Here is a 22,888-nt window from a genome sequence, read left to right on the forward strand (position 1 = left end):
TATAATGCAGCAGTTGATTAAATCCAAACACTGATCATCGTGCAGTTAGTCAAGCTAGACATGGTGATCATCGTTCCTAATTTGCCCTCATTGTCATTTAGTTCTGCACATACAAGCCATGTCTAACAAATGTTAAGCAGGCTGCACCCTATGTAAATATTTGCAGAAGGGTTTAAAATACTGCAGGTGGATGTCTTTCCATTCATTATAGGTCATGGAATTTCAGCTTTTTTTGTCAGTGAAAATCAGGAAATTTGACATTGACTTGAGTGGAAACCCTAGAATACATTTATATGTCCCCTCTCTCCCAGTGACCCAATGCTCATCTCAACAGGCTTTCACTCACCTGTTCAGTTCCACTGGGGTCTTCTGGATACATCCGCTGCACCAAATAGAGTTCAGTATTTTCCCAGAATAATTAAAGTAAAAAGGTTATGAAATGGATACAATTTCAGTTCTAGCCTACCCTAGTTAACTGAGGCCAACCTAATATGTTTACGATTAATATAAGAGCACTCTTCCTCATCACAGCCTACCTATCCTAATATGTTAACGCTTACTATAAGGGCACTCTTCCTCATCACACCGTACCGATCCAAATATGTTAACGCTAACTATAAGGGCACTCTTCCTCATCACACCCTACCGATCCAAATATGTTAACGCTAACTATAAGGGCACTCTTCCTCATCACACTGTACTGATCCAAATATGTTAACGCTAACTATAAGGGCACTCTTCCTCATCACACCGTACCGATCCAAATATGTTAACGCTAACTATAAGGGCACTCTTCCTCATCACACCGTACCGATCCAAATATGTTAACGCTAACTATAAGGGCACTCTTCCTCATCACACCGTACCGATCCAAATATGTTAACGCTAACTATAAGGGCACTCTTCCTCATCACACCGTACCGATCCAAATATGTTAACGCTAACTATAAGGGCACTCTTCCTCATCACACCGTACCGATCCAAATATGTTAACGCTAACTATAAGAGCACTCTTTCACATCACAGCGTACCTATCCTAATATGTTAACGCTTACTATAAGAGCACTCTTTCTCATCACACCATACCTATCCTAATATGTTAACGCTTGCTATAAGAGCACTCTTTCTCATCACACCATACCTATCGAGGGAAAAGTGAATGTACTAGAAAACTGGGATTTCCTTCTCCAAACTTATTTCCATAGAAAATAGAGATGACCCTACTCTCACAGCTAGTGCCGGAATGGTTGCTGAAATATTTGACATTTTTGGTCTAGAAATATTTGACAGTTTTGGTCTAGAACTAGAAAGCTGACTACTTAGAAGGCATGCAGACATCTTTCAAATGCCACAAACAGCCCAGTTGGCACTGATAAAAGCTTGTGTCTTTTAGCGATATAGTTGACGGTGTTGTGCTCTGGTGCTCCGTCCCAGACCACAGAACTATATAGTACGTAGCCTGGGTGACTAGTGTTTATCTGTCCTTCATATGGCCATATGTCATATAGTCTAAGAGAGCAAAACACACTTTTTACAGGCTCAAAATCACATACCCTGATTAACAATATATCAGTCAGTTAGAAGAGACGTGTATTGGCCATTTTGAAACATACCTGCCGAGCTACAGTTAGGCTATGTGTAATTGAATGTAGTTGTGTTGAACAACAAAGATGAAGCAGTACGGTTTATTCCTTGGAAAAGTGTGATGATATTGCCATTAATCTGACGCATTCAGTTTAAACAGATTGCTCGGCTATTGGGCAGCTTTAACTGAGCCTTTCACTAATTAAGCTTAATTGCCTTCGGACCATAGCTTTACCCCTTTCTCTAAAGTGTCTAATTTTTAAGCCACAGTGTGCATGCGCCTTTAGTTTCTGTCAGCCATTTTGCATGTTTGTTCTCTCTATTGTCAAAATTTTGATAAACAGAAAAATAGCTTGCAACTTCAGAAGAGCAAAATTATAGCTTGATCTGATGAATTTATTGAATAGAGTCAAAATACGCAGTGATTTTTTTTCCTTTTAGGGAATCCATCAGAATGGTGGCTTCACAAAGGTGTGGTTCGCCATGAAGACTTTTCTGACACCCAGCATTCTCATCATCATGGTGTGGTACTGGAGACGCATCACACTGATGACACGCCCACCCGTCCTACTGGAGAGGTGAGACCTGTTGTGGTGACGATCAGGAGGCGGATCATGTTGATTAGGATGATACTGGTCATTGCTAGATTTAAAAAAGACTAAACTCAACATCTCAATCATTATACAATTCAAACCATTTGTATTAATTTTAAAATATAATGTCCCACCAATGTAAGGCTGCAGCCTTGAAGTTGATAATCCCACACAATAAACTTTGCACAACCACACACGCCTTCAACAAAGTAATTACTAATACAAACAAAAAAACTTTTTCTACAAGCATAATACATGTCCAACAACATACTGTTGAGTTTTTCAGTAACTGGAACTATTACCAAACTCAAACCATAACAAGGAGACATATTTTACTAACATGTAAAAAGCAGGTTTGAATCATTCTATGAATATAGTGAATATAAAACATAAGAGGACCGGTGATCTTATTGATGATGGCAGAAGTCATCTGCAGGCACAGTAGATGTAACTTTGGGACAGATAGTGGACAGTTTTGGAGTTTTGGAGGCGACATCCTATTAGTGCAGTGACCAGTAGGGGAGAGGAGGCTCCAGGGGTTCCAATGGGTCTGGAGTGTCAGGGACTCTCTCCGCTGTGCTACGTATGCTCTTCAAGGTCATTTAAAGACAGTCAGACAGCTCAGAGATAGAAGTCATCTAATGTCAGTCAGACAAATTTGTAGAACGCTCACATGGTTCTTTGTCTGCCTGTGTTACGGCTCAGCTGTACTATAGTTTGAGCTGCAACAGTCGGAGTTTCTGCATTAAGCGGTTTGAGCTGAATAAATCGCAGACAAAAGTACAAAGAATAACTAGATTTGCATTTCCTGAATGAAATACCAGTGCATGTGAAGCAAAAGGTAACAATTCAAAATAAATATAACGTAAAAGATCAGGACATTTAACGCAATTCAAGGCATAGAGAGAGTCAAAGGAGAAAGAGGGCAACAATGCTATGGTAACTGAAGTGGTTGTTATGGTAACTGAAGTGGTTGTTATGCTGTTTTTGTGGTAGATATGATTGTTTCTATGGTGCTAGGTAGTCATTATGGTAGTGGTTGTTAGGATGTTGTTTGGGTAACTGATGCGATGACAACTCTCAGTCTGGAGCCCTGCATTAACACTATATTTAAATGAATCCTATATAACAAGCTCACGAGTGTCTGCTGAAAAACTGAACTTATTCTCAGTCAATTACAATTTCTCAGATTCTTGTATAAGATGTCCAACCAAATGGTCCATTTAGTTTAACAAAGCACCAAGTGCTACGCTACATGTTTTGACTGGATGACTTTATTTTGGTACACCATGTGCTCATCTTAATTATGTTTATTCTTTTTCTCTCAACAGGATGATCTTTGCTTTGGGCATCTCTATGACCTTCATCAACATTCCTGTAGAATGGTTCTCAGTGGGTTTCAACTGGACATGGATGCTTCTGTTTGGAGACATTCGCCAGGGCATATTCTATGCTATGCTTCTGTCTTTCTGGATCATCTTCTGTGGAGAGCATCTCATGGTCAGTAGAACCAGAACCAAGTCACCAGAAATAACATACTGGTTTTTTTTACTTGAATGGAATCATCTTTCTTTTTATCCTAGATCTCTTTCACTAAAACCTTCTCTGATTGATATATGAATGCATTCCTTCATTGACATGGTAGTTCCTTGTCAACTCACCCAACGTACCCAACTATAAACAGCAAATGTTGTGTTTTGACTACCTTTATCTTCTTTCTTTTTTTTGTGTGAAAAGAATAACAGACTTAGAGAGCACTGGTAGAATGTTTGCTTATATGCTTGATCTCTCACATTTCCTGATATTTGAAGGACATTATCCGAATTTGGATACACTATTTCCACTCCCCAGAAATATGCTAAGAATCATAGTTAAATGGAGGTTTTAGACTTCAATGATTCTTTTGTAATAAAAGAGCTCTGGATGATTTGGGAGCGATAAGATGGAATTGACACGGTCAGTGTGGGATGAAGAGAAGCGTTGACCAGCATAGACATGTATAGGTAGACACCGCCTCCACTGCTTCTCGGTGAAACGCGTCGCCGCCATTTTGGGAAAGGAGCTCTCTGCCGTCAGAGGTCTGTCAGACGTGTCAAACTAGCGCAAGTTGCCAGGAGCTGCGGTTTATCTGGATAAAAATCACGATAACCTTTTACATTTCGCAACCAATTTCATGGAGTATTCAAGGGTTTATGCTCTACGTGAAGTGTGTGAAAAAGATTTGCCTCTACGTTACTTTGAATCTCGCTAGTTTAATCGCCAGTCATACATGTGCATGGGTCTATAATAAACGCTCGTGCATTTTGAAAATACTGAGAAGATCTATAAACTATCGAAATAGTGCTTTAGTTACTACGTATTGACCATCATTAAGAGAAAGAGCATACATCAAATAGTGAGAAAATGGCAGTCAGTGTGTTTTTCATAGTTTAATAGTTCCTTTTCAAGTATGTGCATTAAGAAACCTTGAACAGTGCAATTGGCAATACACAGTTATTTCACAAATCAACATTAGGCTACAAAAAGAATCTATATATTTCTATAGCAGTAAAAATATACACATCTCAATATATACATAGCCTACACATCTCAATAGTTGAACTGTAATATAAATAACATAGCATATATATAATACAATATAATACAATGACTCAGTATAATGTGCAATGGAATAACATATGATATATATAATATGTGATACAATATAATATATTTTAAGTATAAGTATATATTCATATTATTTTATATATATATATATATATATATATATATATATATATATATATATATATATATATATATATATATATATGTATATGTACATTTGTACAATTTGACATAATATACAATCATGCTCTTAACATTTTCAGATCTATGCAGTGCAATTGACACAATAGCCTATAAAATTGTGAAATAACTGTGTATTGCCAATTGCACTGTTCAAGGTTTCTTAATGCACATACTTGAAAAGGAATTAAACTATGAAAAACACACTGACTGCCAGTTTCTCACTATTTGATGTATGCTCTTTCTCTTAATGATGGTCAATACTAGTAACTAAAGAAGCACTATTTCGATAGTTTATAGATCTTCTCAGTATTTTCAAAATGCACGAGTTTTGAAAGAAAAGTGAGCGTTTATCATAGACCCATGCACATGTATGACTGGCGATTTGACTAGCGAGATTCAAAGTAACGTAGAGGCAAATCTTTTTCACACACTTCACGTAGAGCATACACCTTTGAATACTCCATGAAATTGGTTGCGAAATGTAAAAGGTTATCGTGATTTTTATCCAGAAAAACCGCAGCTCCTGGCAACTTGCGCTAGTTTGACACGTCTGACAGACCTCTGACGGCAGAGAGCTCCTTTCCCAAAATGGCGGCGACGCGTTTCGCCGAGGCAACGGGCTGAAGCAGTGGAGGCGGTGTCTATCTATACATGTCTATGTTGACCAGGACCTGTGACCTGTGACCAGTGCTGAGAGAGGGAAGGGCATAATCTGGAGGGGTCCCATAGAGCCGTGGTTCTCAAAGTGAACCCCTGGGGGGCGCGAACACTCTCCAGGGGGGGGGCGCAATGTCGCAGACGGAGAAAAAAAAAAACACTGCAGACCTGTCACTGGTTAGTGAAAGCTCCCTCAGTGGCTAAATGCAAGGGGCTGGACTGACACAAACAAATAAAATAGTATTTCCTTCCTGATCCACCAATCAAAACAGAGTCTTATCATTTGAACGCGAGTTGCACCTAAGCTTCCGAGCATAAAAGTACCGCAGGCATAGTACGCAGTCCATTGTCATAGGGGACTAACTAGCGCTCACCCTCTGAGACAACACTTTGCAAAGTTTGTTCAATTTCTCTTGTTTCCTCTATCATTCAGATATTAATTGCTTTATAAACAGTCTTTTTAAAAACTCACTCCTTCCTAAGTAATACCTTACTGCACTGCAGGAGGTCTATTCGTAGCCTATTCTAAGGAGTAATTTGCTATACAGTCTTTTTAAAAAGCTCGTGGCCCCGAGAGCTAGCCTTCTAGCTAGCTAACTTATTCCAACTGCAGCTAGCCCTTTCCTCCTTAACACCTAACCTTAAAAAAATTTGATCATCAAACACAACTATGGACACGTTTGTGATTCGTAAAAGTCAGGCAACCGATGCGCCAGTCGCGAATAAGCCAAAACTTTGCAAATATGACATTTTGCATTTGGTTTCATCGTCACTGGCACAACTGAGCAACGTCCTCAATGTGTTTTGTGTGCTGATGTACTGGCAAATGACAGCATGAAGTCATGAAAATTAAAAAGGCACCTCGATACCAAACACACTGCCCTTAAAGAGAAGCCTGTGGACTTCTTTAAACGTGGAATGGAAAAATGGCGGCTCCCGTGCGGTTAGAAACAACTTTAACGATAGAGGAAAACACTCGAACATCCTCAAAAGTGGGCTAAATTAATTCAAATTAGTGCTGTATACATAGCCGCGTCCAAGAAGAACAATGAGGCAAATATACGATAATGTTATTTTTATGTTAAGTCATTTAGATCAAGTTTGACATACATGGGAATACACATTACTGACGATCTTACATGGACTGTGAACACCCAGCACACCGAAGAAATCAAGGCAAAGAAGACTGTACTTCCTACGTCAGCTGAGGTGATCTTAACTGTGAGATCATAGGCTTAGATGATACACAAACAATTCCATGCAACATTGTAAGAAGTCATGAGCATTTCTTAGAAATCACAAAGAAATGAGGACATCGTCTGACAGATGAACAAAGACAAGGATTATGACTCTGGATGTCACTTCCACCAGCTCCAAAGGTGATCCTTGAGCTGGTTCACTGCCCCTGCAAAAACTATGTCTGCCTGCGAGTTTAACTAACTTTGACACTATGGATTTAAGAAAATGGGCAAAAACTTAAGGTGGCAACAACCACACACACACTCCACATACAAACACACACACACCCCACATACAGTAGGCTACACACACATTTCACTCCACATCGACACACACGCACACACACACTCACAGGTGAGATTTAATTCACAACAATAAACCCTCATTCCCCTATAACATTACAGCTCCACTCCCAGATTCTCTCTCTCCCACACACACATACACACTTACAGAAATACAATAATCATCCCAACTTTAGAAATCCAGCGAGGGGGTTGACTTTTCCTCATTGATCTGGAGCACTCACACCTAATTGTAAGCCCTGTCAGACCCTTGTTTGTAATTGTGATTAACGTTAAATAAGGGTTAAATACATTATATCAATAAGACACAGCACAAAATACAGAAGTAATAAGGATGATAAGTGCAACGGCCCAGTGGTTGAGAAACACTGCACTAGGACATCAAGTCTGAAATGCCATCAGCGGTTGCACAGTGAAGAAAAGCCACGTAAATGCTTGAATTCTGAAGTGTGAAGTTTGCCCTTCTCAAATGCATATGTTGATACTCATGCCAATGTGGAAAAACTTCTAAACAAGCTGGGTCTTTAAAACGTCACCTGATAGTACATGGCAGGGAAGGTCCACATAAATGTGCCTGACCTTTTATATGTTTACAATATGTAAAGGCATTTTCACTGGCATTTTTATATGCAAAAACATACTATGTGGGAAAACATTTACAAGGTCTTCAACTCTGTTTGTGTGTGTGTGTGTGTGGAAGAAAAGACTGGAGAGAAGCCTTGTGAAGGTGCCCAGTGTGTGCACACTCACACTCACACACATGCACATCCTCATATAGGCTGTAAGGTGAACCCTGTTTTCGTTTCAACCCGCTCCACTGTCTGGCATCTACAGATGTGGCAGTCATTGCTGTAAGTGTGCAGACAGATTTGCCATGCACTTTATATGTTTCCACAGGGACTGGCAACAAGACATGTATCATTGACATTACCAAGGTGTCATCAGCTCTTGGAACCAGTGTGTGTTCAGCCTTGATCGGAATTCAAACATTCTCTGGGTGTGACTCCACAAGTGCCTTTTATGGCAAAGGAAAAAGAAAGACATTTTCTGTTGCATGTGAGAAAGATGAGTAACTAAAGGCTTTTAAAAGTTTAGGTACTAACTTTAACTTGGAGCAGTCAACATTTGCATTTCTTTGCCAGTATGTATGCCACTTATATGATCAGCCAGCTGCTGATAATGTAAATAAAGCTAGGTACAAGGCTTTCTCCTTTCTGTATGACATCAGCCTTGCCAGAATTATCCATTCCCCCTACCACTGATGCCCTCCATCAGCACTGCAAAAGGGGAAACTACCAGGCTGCAATAATGAGGTCCTGTCTCAAACATAATATAAGTGCTCCATCACCTGCTGGATATGGTTGGCAAATAGAGGATGGGAACTTGCAAGTCACCTGGATGACTAGAAATCCGGCCCCTGACAGTGTTTTGCATATGATACACTGTGGCTGCAAAGGTGCCTGTGAGACAGACAGATGTTTTTCTGCAGGATTGTGTTGTATGTAGTTGACCTATGTCGTTGCCTTAGTTGTGCCAACACAAAAGAATCTGAGGAACTGGAAGATAACTGTCCTGACACTGACACTAACAGTGAGGACTGAGTGTCCCTAATCTGTTATTTCTTATTTAGTTTTGTACAGTTTTATATATCATATTTCATGTTTCATAAAGAGTATTTTTATGGTTCATTAGTGTTGTTTTCATTTGTGGAAGAATGAATGAATGAACAAACAGTCATTGGTATTTACAATTACTGCCTTTATTGATACATGGAGGTTTATTTGTCACATACATAGAAATACTACTGTTTTTTCTGTGCGAGTGTGAAGAAAGAAAGATCAAGAAATATTTTTCATAAATAGCAAGAGGGAGTTTAAAGAGCAGTGTGTGAAAAAAGATGTAATTGATGTTTTATAGTCATTGTGTGTGTTCAGGATAAGGAATGCTTGAGGAAAGAAGCTCCTCCTCAGTCTCTCTGTTCTGGTCTTGTAGCAGCAGAGACGTTTGCCTGACCTCAGTGTTTTGAAAAGTCCATGGTCAGGATGTTAGGAATCCTTTACAATACATTGGGCGCTGTTAGGTAAGTCTTTTCTTGTAGGTCTCCTGCAGAATATGGAGAGATGCTCTGATGATTCGGTGCTGCAGTCACAGGCTGTACAGTTCCCATACCAAGTGATGCTGTCAGGACACACAGCTGATGGTGCTGAACTTTCTCAGCTGATGTAGGAAGTACAGTCTTTGCCTTGATTTCTTCGGTGTGCAGGGTGTTCACAGTCCATGTAAGATCGTCAGTAATGTGTATTCCCATGTATGTCAAACTTGATGTAAATGACTTAACATAAAAATAACATTATCGTATATTTGCCTCATTGTTATTCTTGGACGCGGCTATGTATACAGCACTAATTAGAATTAATTAAGCCCACTTTTAAGGATGTTCGAGTGTTTTCCTCTATCGTAACCTTGTTTCTAAGCACACGGGAGACGCCATTTTTCCATTCTGTTGACAAATGCAGCCTTCTCATTGGTGTAGCATGATCACGTGTCGAACCGTGGCACGGCTCCCGACAAAAATCTTATTACGCTCTGAAGTCTCTAGTTCTGCATAAAACAAAGCCATATAGACAATCGACTGGAAAATCAGCGACAAACTTTTTTTTGGTGACTAACCACGACTCGTTCTTTTTTATAAGCTAAAGATTGTGTAGATGCCAGTGAGTGGAACGGGCTGAAACGAAAACCGTGTTCACCTTATATGGAGCTTTATTCCTATCTTTATTCGTAAGCGTGTTCTTTCAGTTTGCAAGCATGAAACCCTGCCCTCGCACTCAAAAAAACAGTCTTTGCACGCAAAATGTGCTCTGCTTACGCTCAAACTGTGTGCTCGCACTCAAAAACCTAGTCTTTGCGAGCAAAATGTGCTGTGCTTACGCTCAAACTGTGTGCTCGCACTCAGATACACCGTTGCGCGCACACATTTCCTGCTCGCACTCATATTTTCCGCGTGCTTGCGAAAAGTCTCCTTGCAGATTTTTCCTGCTTGCGGATTTTTTCGTGGGCAACCAATAGAATGGCAGATGTAGTGTTGACCAATGAAATGCTCGCTCGCCTGGTTGATGGTGCGTTCGCTTTAGTTCGGTAACCCATACCCATAAACATGAGTCCCAAAGACGGCACTTCAGTGAAGCCTCCCGCCATCTTTGTGACCGACTCAACCAGTATTCCTATTGTATTATACGGTTTTTGTACCCAATAGTAGCTTGTAAGCCATACATAATAATATATAGTAATCATATAATAGTAATAATAACGGTTATATATTAACTGTATTGTTTTCTATTGATACGCTCTTCAAATTTAACCTTTTTAAAAGTAGTATTTTCTAATTCCAGTGTTTAGTAAGTTAGCTTTCATAGTTAGCTAGCGAACAGTCATGACTAAGAACATAGCACATCTGAATGAGGCAGAAAGACGGCGATATTTAGAAAAAAACGATTATTGGCTGCGATCCATATTAACTACCGTCAACTTTATTTTGCCCCTTAAAGTCTGCAAAACGTCTGCCACAACTGTCTGTTCCCGACTTATACATGTATCTGTACACAAGCCATCCCCATACACCGGAGATAGCCTGAAGGCTTTCAAGAGTACAGATGCATATCAATATGCAGTTGCAGGATGGGTGAACGACACCAATAAATGGCATCTGGAACATCACAGAACATCTAAGTTACTCAAACAGCGATTATCAACCGATTTATTTTAGTGGTGGTTAAGAGTGCCAAATGTGGGTGTAGCTACAGCTTTAGTAAAGTTCGTTAGCAGTTCGCTAACTATTAGCGCTCTAGCTTAGTCAGGAGAGTTTAGCTCTGATAAGGCACAGCGATTGTGGCAATAAATGGCATCTGGAGACAAAACACATGTATGTCATCACAGGACATGTACGTTACTCAAACAGCGGTTATCAACCGATTTATTTTAGTGGTGGGTAAGAGTGTCAATGTGGGCTAACTAAAAGTCTAAAGTCTTTAGAAAAGTTCGCTAGCAGCATGCTAACTGTTAGCACACTAGCTTAGTCAGGAGAGTTTAGCTCTGATAAGGCACAGCAATTGTTCACGATTGTAGTAACGTGCTGCATTTCACTTAACATGTCAGTCACTCCCAGGCTCTGAACACAAAATCAACATCTCCATGGATAGTGGTGCAGGAAAATACAAAGTGTTGATTGTACAATCGGGAGTTAGCTGTTGCTACTTGTCTCTTCTTGCAGCCAACCATTTATAGCTAACCATTTATTCCGTCGATCTAAATCTTTTAGTATACAATTAAATTGTTTATTTGGGTTATTTTCGCGACTGGTGTCGCATCCATCTGCAGAACATATGCCGGGCAACTTTCTGTGGGTTTGGACCGACTGTGTCTACGTTGTGAATGGCGCTCAGCTAGACTTTCGGTCACAAAGATGGCGGGGCTTAGACACAGTGACGTCACTTGGGATCTATGAATGGGTTACAGAGTAAGTCCTGAACTAAAGCGAACGCACCATCAACCAGGCGAGCGAGCATTTCATTGGTCAACACTACATCTGCCATTCTATTGGTTGCCCACGAAAAAATCCGCAAGCAGGAAAAATCTGCAAGGAGACTTTTCGCAAGCACGCGGAAAATATGAGTGCGAGCAGGAAATGTGTGCGCGCAACGGTGTATCTGAGTGCGAGCACACAGTTTGAGCGTAAGCACAGCACATTTTGCTCGCAAAGACTAGGTTTTTAAGTGCAAGCACACAGTTTGAGCGTAAGCAGAGCACATTTTGTGTGCAAAGACTGTTTTTTTGAGTGCGAGGGCAGGGTTTCATGCTTGCAAACTGAAAGAACACGCTTACGAATAAAGATAGGAATAAAGCTCCATACCTTACGGCCTACACCCCTCCTACATCATTCTGGGTAGCAATGATGCCAGAATACCCTCAGCTTTGTGACAACCTTAAAAATGCTCCTCTGTTTTTGCGTCGACATATTGGTGCGAGGCAGGCTTTTCAAGACAGTGCTCAAACAAAATACCGTAACCGCGCACAGATCGAGGATGACCTGAGTATATGTTTATCAAACATTGCCCCAAGATTTGAGGACCTTTGCAAGGCAAAGGAGGCTCATGTCTCACATTGACACCCTGTAAGATTCTTTTTGTAAAGATCACAAGAGACCCATAATAATAACAGTATCCTTATTATAGCAATTATAAAACGTATTATTATTATGATAATAATAATAATAAAATAATAGCAATAATTGGTCGGTAATTATTAATTATAATAATAATAATAGAATGATGATTATAATAAGAAAGCATGCAGGCCCCAAAGGCCTACTATGACTGATAATAATAATAATACGAACAATAGTAAAAAAAAAAAAGAATAATAATAATAAATAGTAATAATAATTTTCTGTATGGGCCTAACAATAGCCTAACCTTGACATGTCAGGCCTATCAATAACAAGCTATCTATCTACCTATCTTTTATATGGTGGTGTAGTTCAAGGCCGCGGACGGTGGATCGCGGGCTGTGGGTGGTCGGCGGCGGGAGGGCCCCAACTACCCCTAACCAGCTTTGGGGGGGCCCCATCTTGCAAATGTTTGAGAACCCCTGCCATAGAGGGTGAAACGTGCTCAGAGAAACATTATGTGCAAGGTGTACTGTGAGAGGTATTGTCCAAATGAGCACCAAAGGTGCTTTTCCACTGCAGGAAATCAGGGCACTTCCCAGGTTGTGCAAAGACTTCCAGGAATAGCCCCCTAGTCTGCCTTCTCAAACACTTCCAGGAACACTTCCAGGAACAGCCCCCTAGTCTGCCTTCTGAGCCTTTGTTTCCAATGCAGTGAAGGCCTTTGCTCTTCGATTGCGATGTCAATTCCGAGAATGTTTCACATAGCAACATAGTCTTTGTTTTGTTTTTTTGCATATTTTGTGTAATAATTTTGTCAATATTTCTTGATTTTCTTTCCCTTTTTTTAATGTATTGAGAATGAATAGAACTGTACAGACATTGGGGCCAGCAGCTCTGTGAAATACTCCCATTTATTTTCATTTCCAATTTTTTTTGTCACTCATGAACACATTTGGAAATTGACAAATAGCCAAGCAAAACTCTAAAGTTCTGTTTGTAAAACATCTGGTATCTCTGATTCATCTGATGTCTAGTATCTTTGATATCCTGGTGTCACAAATATTCCAGAGCGTTGATTTCTTTTGTAGGACCAGACGGAGAGGAACCGCTTTTCTGTGTACTGGAAGCAGATTGGCCCCATCGTCTTTGGCTCCTTCTGTCTTTTCATCTTTGACATGTGCGAGAGGTGAGATGGACCACACTGCTATTCTAATATTCCACCCTATGAGCCCTCATATGGCTTCAGCATCATTTCACTCCATTTTCTTCTAAGCATCTATTTTGATCCTTATAAGAGGTAGCCAAACATAATACTGTTTTTTTTCAGGAAAGTCTGGGGTATATTTGCCAACATTTGGTATGATACTACATGCTGAAATCTTTCATCAAGAACCTTGTGTCTATACTGTAACAAGTATCTGGAATGGAATGGATGTCAGACATCATCTCTTTTCAGTGGAGAATGTCTGTAGTCTGGGGATGTCATAAACATGCTGGAAGGACATTCTAGTAGGATTTCCCAATTAGAAAAAATATATACCGTATTTTACGCACTATAGGGCGCACTGGATTATAAGGCGCACTGTCAATGAATAGTCTATTTTCGGTATTTGTCCATATATAAAGCGCACCGAACTATAAGGCGCATAAAGCAAAAACACATAGAAACACATTAGTAGCTAGCTAGCCTCGCTGCTAATAAGTATAACGTTAGCATGCTGATATGCTCTCACACTTCCCCCTCCTTTAGGCAGAGGTAGCCTACTGTTTGTCTACAGGTTTGTCTTTCACTGCCGTTTTATGTAAGGTCAGCCATTCTAAATAGGTTCTACACGTGAAATACATACCGTAAATCCTCCAATTGTGGCCGGGGCTTGTATTTACTTAGGCTGCACAGCGCACCGGCCTTTATTTGGGGCAGGCTTGTATTAGGGGCAGGCCTTTATTTCTTACTTATCTTCTGTTATAGAATTGTATTATTTAAATAATGGGCATAATTGCAGTAGGCTAATATAATTCATTGCATATGCGTTCAACACTGCCTGCACATCGTGTAGCGCTTTATGTGCGGTGTCAACGTAAACATAAACATCGGAGTTAACGTCTCTACTGTCAGTCACGGAAGAAAAGATTTCCAAAGCCTTGATTTAAGTCATTGAGACACTCTATTATGCTTACCGCTGACTGAAAAGAGCTGGTTTGATATCCAGCCTAACTTTCTTTCTACATCCACCTGCTAGTCGTAGCCTATTGCATTCGTCTCGGGTCAATGTCAAATTGCTGTTTTTTCTCCCGAATGTTCTTCAGCAATCAGCATACACCATCTCTTTGAATTTAATATCAAAGTTACGTAAGTCTACTACTGCTTTATTATCCCTTCTGGAAAAAGTAACCTAGCCAACTAAAACGTTACAGCTATACGATACGTGCATTTAGGCTAAACCATAACAAATTGCCAGACGCGCCTTCATGAACAAGATAGGCTACTTTATTTTACCCCCGGCTTGTATTCGGGGCCCGGCCTTTATTTGTCCGTATGGACCACGACCCCAGCTATTATCTGGAGCCCGGCTTCTAATTTAATCCCGGCCTTTATTGGAGGATTTACGGTAACATATTTAATGGATAGAGAGCAACGCTACCAGCATTACTCCATAGCAAATTACTATGCTGACAGGGCAGTGTCCTAGCGTAGCTGCTAGGTCAGTTATCTGACAGTGTCAAACATTGGCAATGCTGTTAAACAATCAAAATGCTAAGTTTAATAATGGTTTTAACAATCGATGTGCTCATTTAAGTAGCTAATGGATTAAAACGACAACATGAACGTTCCACAAAAACACACGCAGTCAGATAATTAACATCATAACGATAGCTGTCTAGCTAGCTAGCGAATAGCTAACGTTAGCTTAACGTTGAAACCATAGATAACTTGCCTAAGCCTAGCATAACATCAGTGGTGAAAGTAAGACGGTACTCACAATGACAAAAATGTGAATAATGAGTTTGCTTATGACCATGTAGGCTTAGTTTATTACTTTAGCAGAGGAAAATTCAAACCTAACAAGTTCCATTTGGGAGACACAGAGGTAAACTGTCCCCCGCGCCCCTTGTCATTTCAAGCTAGCTGTAGAGAAGGCACTTCCAACACCGAGTCACCAGCAAATAGACCAGCAGTGGTCAGAAACAATGTACTGTTCGAGGTTTTATATAAAATACGGTAGCCGTAATGCTGCAAACGGCGCGGCTTTGTAGTTTACCAAAGTCGGACTAAAACATTTTGACAGAGTGCAACCAGAATTAATCCATATATAAGGCACTCCGGATTATAAGGCGCACTGTCGTTTTTTTGATCAAATTAAAGGCTTTTAAGTGCGCCTTATAGTCCTGAAAATACGGTATATGTAAAATAATCTACCTTATACAAGAATGCTGACATTTGCTGGAGTCCACATGCCTTTAAATGTCTGTTTGTACCCACTGAAGATACTCCTCCAGGTCCTGTCTCTCAACTCTCAACCTCCCCCTTTTTGCTTGAGTGGATACACCCTTAAATTGGTAGAATAGAAAAGCCTTTATTCTTCAGAAGACCATGGACCTTTGACCTCTCGTTTCTATCACTATATGTGTCCTACCTAGTGTGCTTCAGGTGTCCTACCTAGTGTGCCTCGTGTCCTACCTAGTGTGCTTCATGTGTCCTACCTAGTGTGCTTCATGTATCCTACCTAGTGTGCCTCATGTGTTCTACCTAGTGTGCTTCATGTGTCCTACCTAGTGTGCTTCATGTATCCTACATAGTGTGCCTCATGTGTTCTACCTAGTGTGCTTCATGTATCCTACATAGTGTGCTTCATGTATCCTACATAAGGTGCTTCTAGGGCTGGGCAACGATTACAATTTTTAATCGCGATTAATTGCATGATTTCCCTGATTAATCACGATTAATCGCATTTGTATACGCAAAATCCGACAATGAATTCAAAAGTAATGTACAGTGCACATTAATGTCATCCTGTTCGTTATGAAAAAGAAAAGTAACTGGCCACAAAATCCGGAGCCACAATCATTAAAACAGGCAATTTCTGAGGTAACAGCAGAAACATTTTACTTTCATCAGGGAGCAGAATAACCAGTCTATATTCAGTACCAAACGTCCCTGTTAGAGTGAGAAACCAGAAAACACTTTCAGTGCAGTTTGTCATTTCCTAGAACTTGACACTGTTATTTTAAATGTACTGCCATATGAACTAAAGTGCCATTGCATTTGTTTTGCAAACACTTAATATCAGCATTTGTATCTAGTAGCATTTACTACTACAGAATTATTACTTGTTTAAACTAAACATGTAATAATTCAAATAATTGTATTATATTAGTAATATTCCTATTTGAAAAGGATACATATATCTCATGTTGCCATTCTGTATGCTGAGTATAATGATTTAACATAAATACCTTGTGCATGTGTGTATTCATTGCACCAATCAGTTCTGTTTAATGTTATTTTCATATGAAAACCCATGGTGATAATTATAATTGTTCATAAGTTAGCAGTGTCATAACTACATTTCTGGCGTTTATAACAAACCAAACCGCTTAAAAATCGGTTGATAATTGAGCAAGTTATCGCTATTTAAAAAGTACATGTACCACTAGACTCTAGCGAGCTGACTGTAGCAAGATGGCCACCAAGTGCGGACGTTCAACTCCGTTGGCCGGCAACGCAAAGAGACATCTTTATATATATATATATCTATGGTTTATCCGTTTCCGGTTTTGCGGCAGACTTTTACAAAATAAAAGCCTTTGAGCGAAATAATAAAACCTGCGTTAATGCGCGATAAAATAATTGTCGGCGTTAAATAATTGATGAATTAACACAAGATTAACGCGTTAACTTGCCCAGCCCTATGTGCTTCATATGTCCTACTTAGTGTACTTCAGACAAGTGGTGTTCAATGCAGGCCCCTGTACTTCAGACTAGTGGTGTTCAATGCAGCCCCCTGTACTTCAGACTAGTGGTGTTCAAAGCAGCCCCCTGTACTTCAGACTAGTGGTGTTCAATGCAGCCCTGAACTTCAGGCCATTTTCCCTTCCCTGGTGGATCCTCATGCCTTTCAGTGTAGTCTCCTTCCTCCATCCACGTATCCAACTCTACAGATATCTAAAGTTATATCTATGCTGGTGTCAGTTTCATGTAAACTTTTTGAACTGGTAATATTGTGGGAGATTGTGATTCTGCAAATTCATGTTGTGCCATACTGTCATGCCTTCTACAGCAGGAGTGGTTTTGAAATAATAGTTTTCTGATTTTTTTTTTCACCCCAGAGGAGTGCAGTTGAAAAACCCATTCTTCAGCATTTGGGCCTCTGAAGTCGGGACAGAATTGGCTGTATCCTTTACAATGGTTTCATACTTGCCAACAACAAACTAAAAACATTACTAGCAACTGAAAACATTGATATACATTTACGTATTTACGTAATGTTGCTTGGGTAGTTGATCTGGTCACTCTGGTGGTTGCTATGGGTAGTCATGTGTAGCTATGGTAGTCATGGTGGTTCCAATGGTGGTGTTGCTAGGAGTTACAGAAATGGGGAGATGGAGAAAGAAGTGATATGGCGTAGAGATGAAATAAAAGGGAAGAACAAAGAGATGGAAAGTAAAAGAAATAGTGAAAGAGATGGGGAGAGACAGTAAACAGGCATAAATAGATGGAGAGAGAGAGAGAGAGAGAGAAGGAACTAAATGTTTTGCTTCTGATATTGGTGTTAGAGAATTGAAACAAACAAACGGATATATGATGTGGCATACAGACTGAAAAGAGGGGAGATGAAAATGATAGAATGTGGATTGAAACAGATAGTGTGTGAAAGAGGAGATGAATTGGGATGGATAAAGAGAGAGAGTGAAGGGAGGTATTGTACTTGAATGATATGGTTAGAATCATTGATATTGAGTGCGGAAATTTTAACTGTAACATAAAGGAATTAGTGAAGAAAGATTGAAGGGAGGATATTGAGAGAGAAAAAGAACATGTCAGACAGGCGCACATAAAGGTGGGAGGATTGATGAATGGAAGAGGAGACCAACATCCAGTAAGATGGTGGAACATGGTGCTGACGGTTGGGTAGCTATGTTCACATAGTCATAAGGTAGCTACAAAAGATATTTGGAATCACTCATTGTCTCTGAAACATGCTGTAATGGAGACGTGAGTTGTCTCAATATTATGCCTATGGAAACATATTTGCACCACTTGCATACAGGCCTTTAAAGCATCTCATCTTGGCTATTTAATTTCTATTCTATTGGATTCTATGAGTTTAATAAAACTATGTGCAATGAGTGTTAACATGCACCCTGAGGTGTTGGTGTTTTATCTTTTCCTTAATTGAGTGAAATTCAGATGGCCTTCATCATTGTGGCCGGGATCTGTGCTTGCCTCTACTTCCTCTTCCTCTGTTTCATGGTCTTCCAAGTGTTCCGCAACATTAGCTGCAAACGCTCATCCCTCCCCGCCATGACCAAAGCACGTCGGCTTCATTACGAGGTAGGGGTGTAAAAAATAACCGATACGTATCGATATCCGTGTTTAGCGTGTAAGATACGACTACATTGATGCGTGAAGTCCCGTATCTGTTTTAAAATGTCATGAACCGGTCTTTGCCCGATTTAAAAGTTATGAATCGGTTCACAAGCGTTTGTCCCTCCGTTTTTTTAAAAACACAAAACACTCGCTGGCCTGTTGCATTTTATCTCAGTCAGAATAATGACAGCCTGTACTTCAGCCAAGGAAGATACCTCGTTGTTGATTGCGTGTTTCTACAGACATCCTCGGATTTAAATAATTATAAAATAATAATAGGAGAATATTTGTATCATTAACAATTATGTTTAACATTCATAGTCATGATTCCGAGACCGAGCCATCATGATGTCCTAACATAACTTTATGCACTGTATGAACAGTGCAAATGCCAGTGCAGACATCCAAAGTCTCCCGGAAGTTCCGGGAGTCTCCCACATACTGATGCCCGCAAATTACTTAAAATCTCTTGGAATCAAGAGTGAGCGAACAAGTGTGAGGCAGTGTGCGTGTGTGCCTCATGAGCATCCAAATTAGCCTGTTTCGGTAAGTCAACCAATCAATTTTCAGTGTGGACAGGCTTTTATCTCTTCTGCCGAACCGAATTATTCAGTTCAGTGTATCTAGGAACAGGGGCACCATGGCACAGGGACAGTGCCCCCCAAAAAGAAAATATAAGACATTTTACAACAGACTATACAAAGGTCTTTACCCCTGTCTTATAAAAGTAAATCACAATGACCGTCTTGCACACTGTACTATCTGTTACAGTGAATTCAGCATTGCCCATGGTGGGTTAAATTACTCTAATAGACATGTTGAGGTGAGTTCAACAAGTTTCATTTTATGTGCATATTATTCATGCCAGCTAGTTGCCAGGGCTACATGAAAACAACAAGCTCCTTAGACTTGTTTAAAGTTGCAATGGAATACAAATAAAAGCAGTTAACATAAAAAGGATAGTATTAGCAGCATATAATAAATAGTAAAAGTAATCTACATATTTAAACATAATTAACAAAGAATTGCATAGGACTATAGCCTATAGAATGATATTTTGCTTTTATAACTTTTAGGGACCACAACAGAAATACGTAGGCCTACGGGGGGAATACCTCCCTGAAATTATTTTTTGCAGGTAGGGATGTGTGACTTGGTGTTTTCAGTAATTGAACGGCATCCAATCGAATCGCATCGCATCGCATCGTATCGTATCGTACTGAATCGTTTTTTTATCAACATGCATCTTTTCCAGTATCGTTTCGTGCCCATGTATCGAGATACGAATCTAATCGTTTTTGTCATGAGAGATTTACACCCCTATTACGAGGTTAATTAATCCAATGCTTCATTATGAGGTAAATTAATACAATGCTTCATTACGAGGTTAATTAATACAATGCTTCATTATTAGGTTAATTAATACAATGCTTCTTTATGAGGTTAATTAATACAATGCTTCATAACGAGGTGCATTAATACAATGCTTCATTATGAGGTGCATTAATACAATGCTTCATTATAAGGTAAATTAATACAATGCTTCATAACAAGGTTAATTAATCCAATAATTCATTATGAGGTTAAATAATACAATGCTCATACCTGTGTAAACAAGCCATCGTGGCTCTGTAGGTACATAACCCTAAGTTTAGACAGACAATTTGATCCTGCTTTACAAAGTAAGGGTTTATACAGGAAACAACATTGATGTGAAACCCTAAGAAGATTTGGAATTTGCATTCATTTGACCTCAAATGTGATCAACTCTTCAAATCAAAGTAATCTTAAGCCAGTGGAATATTTATTCTCAAAAAAATCTGATCTACTTATTTATACCTTTGTTGACCAAATGATCCAAAATGCAAGGACTGTAGTGTGAAAAAGTACTCTAACGTCTAACAGAAATCATAAAATCATAAACATTTTTAAGTTTACACCTACCAGGAATATTTTATGGTATATTAGTGCAAACAATAAACATACACAATAATCATAGTACTATTGTACTATTGATATCCATCTGTGAAGTGAAGATCATCAGATGGTGGGTCTTTCAGAAAGATAGCAACTCTTAACACATGTATGTACCAAAGTATGTTTAAGGTAGAGTAAGTTAAAATAGGGTGAGCCAAGTACACATTTTTGTAAAGAAAGACCAATCCAAATAAGTTAACCGCAAATAAAGAACATTCAATCAGAAATCTCTAAGGAGTTCACAAACGTTCTAGCACCACTGTAATTCCTCACTAGATAATTGTATTTCTATCTGAATGAAGTCACAATAGAAAAAATAACCATACTTTTGTCATTTCTGACCACAATTTCTCCCAGGGTCTAATCTTCCGTTTCAAGTTTCTTATGCTCGTCACACTGGCATGTGCTGCAATGACAGTCATCTTCTTCATCATCAGTCAGGTATGCCTTGTCTAAATACGGGTTCTAATTTAAAAAAATGTCTAAATGGTATGTTAAGTACTGGGAAAAGCTAAGCAGGGATTTGTTTTTCATGCACTACATCCTCTACCATCTATTTCCCTTCTATTTGGACATTATGAATTTTGCTGGGTTTTGTGATGGAGAGTTCTGTTCCTCTTCTATCCACAAACAGGTGAATGAAGGTCATTGGCATTGGGGAGACTACACGGTTCAGGTGAACAGTGCCTTCTTCACTGGGATCTACGGCATGTGGAACCTCTATGTGTTTGCTCTTCTCTTCCTGTACGCACCGTCACACAAACACTACGGCGACGAGCAGTCTGGTGGTAAGGATTTCACTCAAGAAAGATCCAACTTCAGTCCTTTAAAGACGAATGAGATCAATTATGTTTTGAATCTCAGTTACCAACCACTTTCCGACACCATTTTCCGACTATTAACCACGATTCAAAATAGTTTTAGTCCCATTTCTGCAGCCCGGTGGTTATCACTCGGGTGCGGTCTGAGCAGGGGAATGCATTCGCCTGGAAGTTAGTAATGTGCACAGGACCTCTGCCAGGTAGAATGGGTCTCTCTACCATTCTCTCTTTCACATATGAAAGCCATTTAAAAACATGGGATAGAACACATTTTCATTCACACTTAGTCTTCCACTACGATAAAGAAATAGGTGTGTGTATTCCCACCTAACTGTAGCCTATTTAACGGGGTATTACAGAGCTCGAAACTTTGCGAGAGGTGTGTAAAAAGTCAGTCATTTTTTATTGTCACACAGCACGAAACACAACACCATACACGTGCATTGGGCAGCGACACAGATCACACACACACACATACACACGCGCATGCTGATGAGGTCGCCGGTGAAATTTGTCCTCTGTCTTTAACCCATCCTGAAGTCCTTGTCCTTCCTCAAAGACAGCCAGGAGCAGTGGGCAGCTTTTATGGTGCCCGGGGACAATGTCAAGTGATCATGTCCAATTTTGGTCAGGGATGTGAACTCATGTTAAAAGCTGAGGGGTTCTAACTTTTCCTATTATCATTTTAGGACACTGTAAAATCAGCTAGATAACTAGCTATCATGCCATGCAAATGGAACTCTGGCATTTAAACAGTTTAAGGTTATTACAGTGCATGAAATGCCCTGTATTGTTATTCCTAGGCATCTTCTTCTTCTTCTTCTTCTTCTTCTTCTTCTTCTTCTTCTTCTTCTTCTTCTTCTTCTTCTTCTTCTTCTTCTTCTTCTTCTTCTTCTTCTTCTTCTTCTTCTTCTTCTTCTTCTTCTTCTTCTTCTTCTTCTTCTTCTTCTTCTTCTTCTTCTTCTTCTTCTTCTTCTTCTTCTTCTTCTTCTTCTTCTTCTTCTTCTTCTTCTTCTTCTTCTTCTTCTTCTTCTTCTTCTTCTTCTTCTTCTTCTTCTTCTTCTTCTTCTTCTTCTTCTTCTTCTGTATTGTTATTCCTAGGCTTCTTCTTCTTATTCTTGTTACCTTTTTCTGCGATTAATTCAGCCCGAACCGCTTAACGTAGAAAC

At 39.6% G+C, this 22,888-nt stretch overlaps 1 protein-coding gene across 1 annotated transcript in view; it reads left to right on the forward strand.

Annotated features, from left to right (window-relative positions):
* Positions 1 to 22,888, forward strand: part of wls (Wnt ligand secretion mediator) — a 72,273-nt gene that overhangs the window by 45,435 nt on the left and 3,950 nt on the right. Inside the window, exons 5-11 of the mRNA XM_080836569.1 lie at positions 2,026 to 2,162; positions 3,509 to 3,677; positions 13,421 to 13,518; positions 17,661 to 17,724; positions 18,742 to 18,885; positions 21,256 to 21,339; positions 21,533 to 21,686. Of these exons, the coding sequence (XP_080692695.1) occupies positions 2,026 to 2,162; positions 3,509 to 3,677; positions 13,421 to 13,518; positions 17,661 to 17,724; positions 18,742 to 18,885; positions 21,256 to 21,339; positions 21,533 to 21,686 (850 nt within the window). The remainder of the gene's footprint in view (positions 1 to 2,025; positions 2,163 to 3,508; positions 3,678 to 13,420; positions 13,519 to 17,660; positions 17,725 to 18,741; positions 18,886 to 21,255; positions 21,340 to 21,532; positions 21,687 to 22,888) is intronic.

The sequence above is a fragment of the Sprattus sprattus genome, assembly GCF_963457725.1.
Source record: "Sprattus sprattus genome assembly, chromosome: 4".
NCBI lineage: Eukaryota > Metazoa > Chordata > Actinopteri > Clupeiformes > Clupeidae > Sprattus > Sprattus sprattus.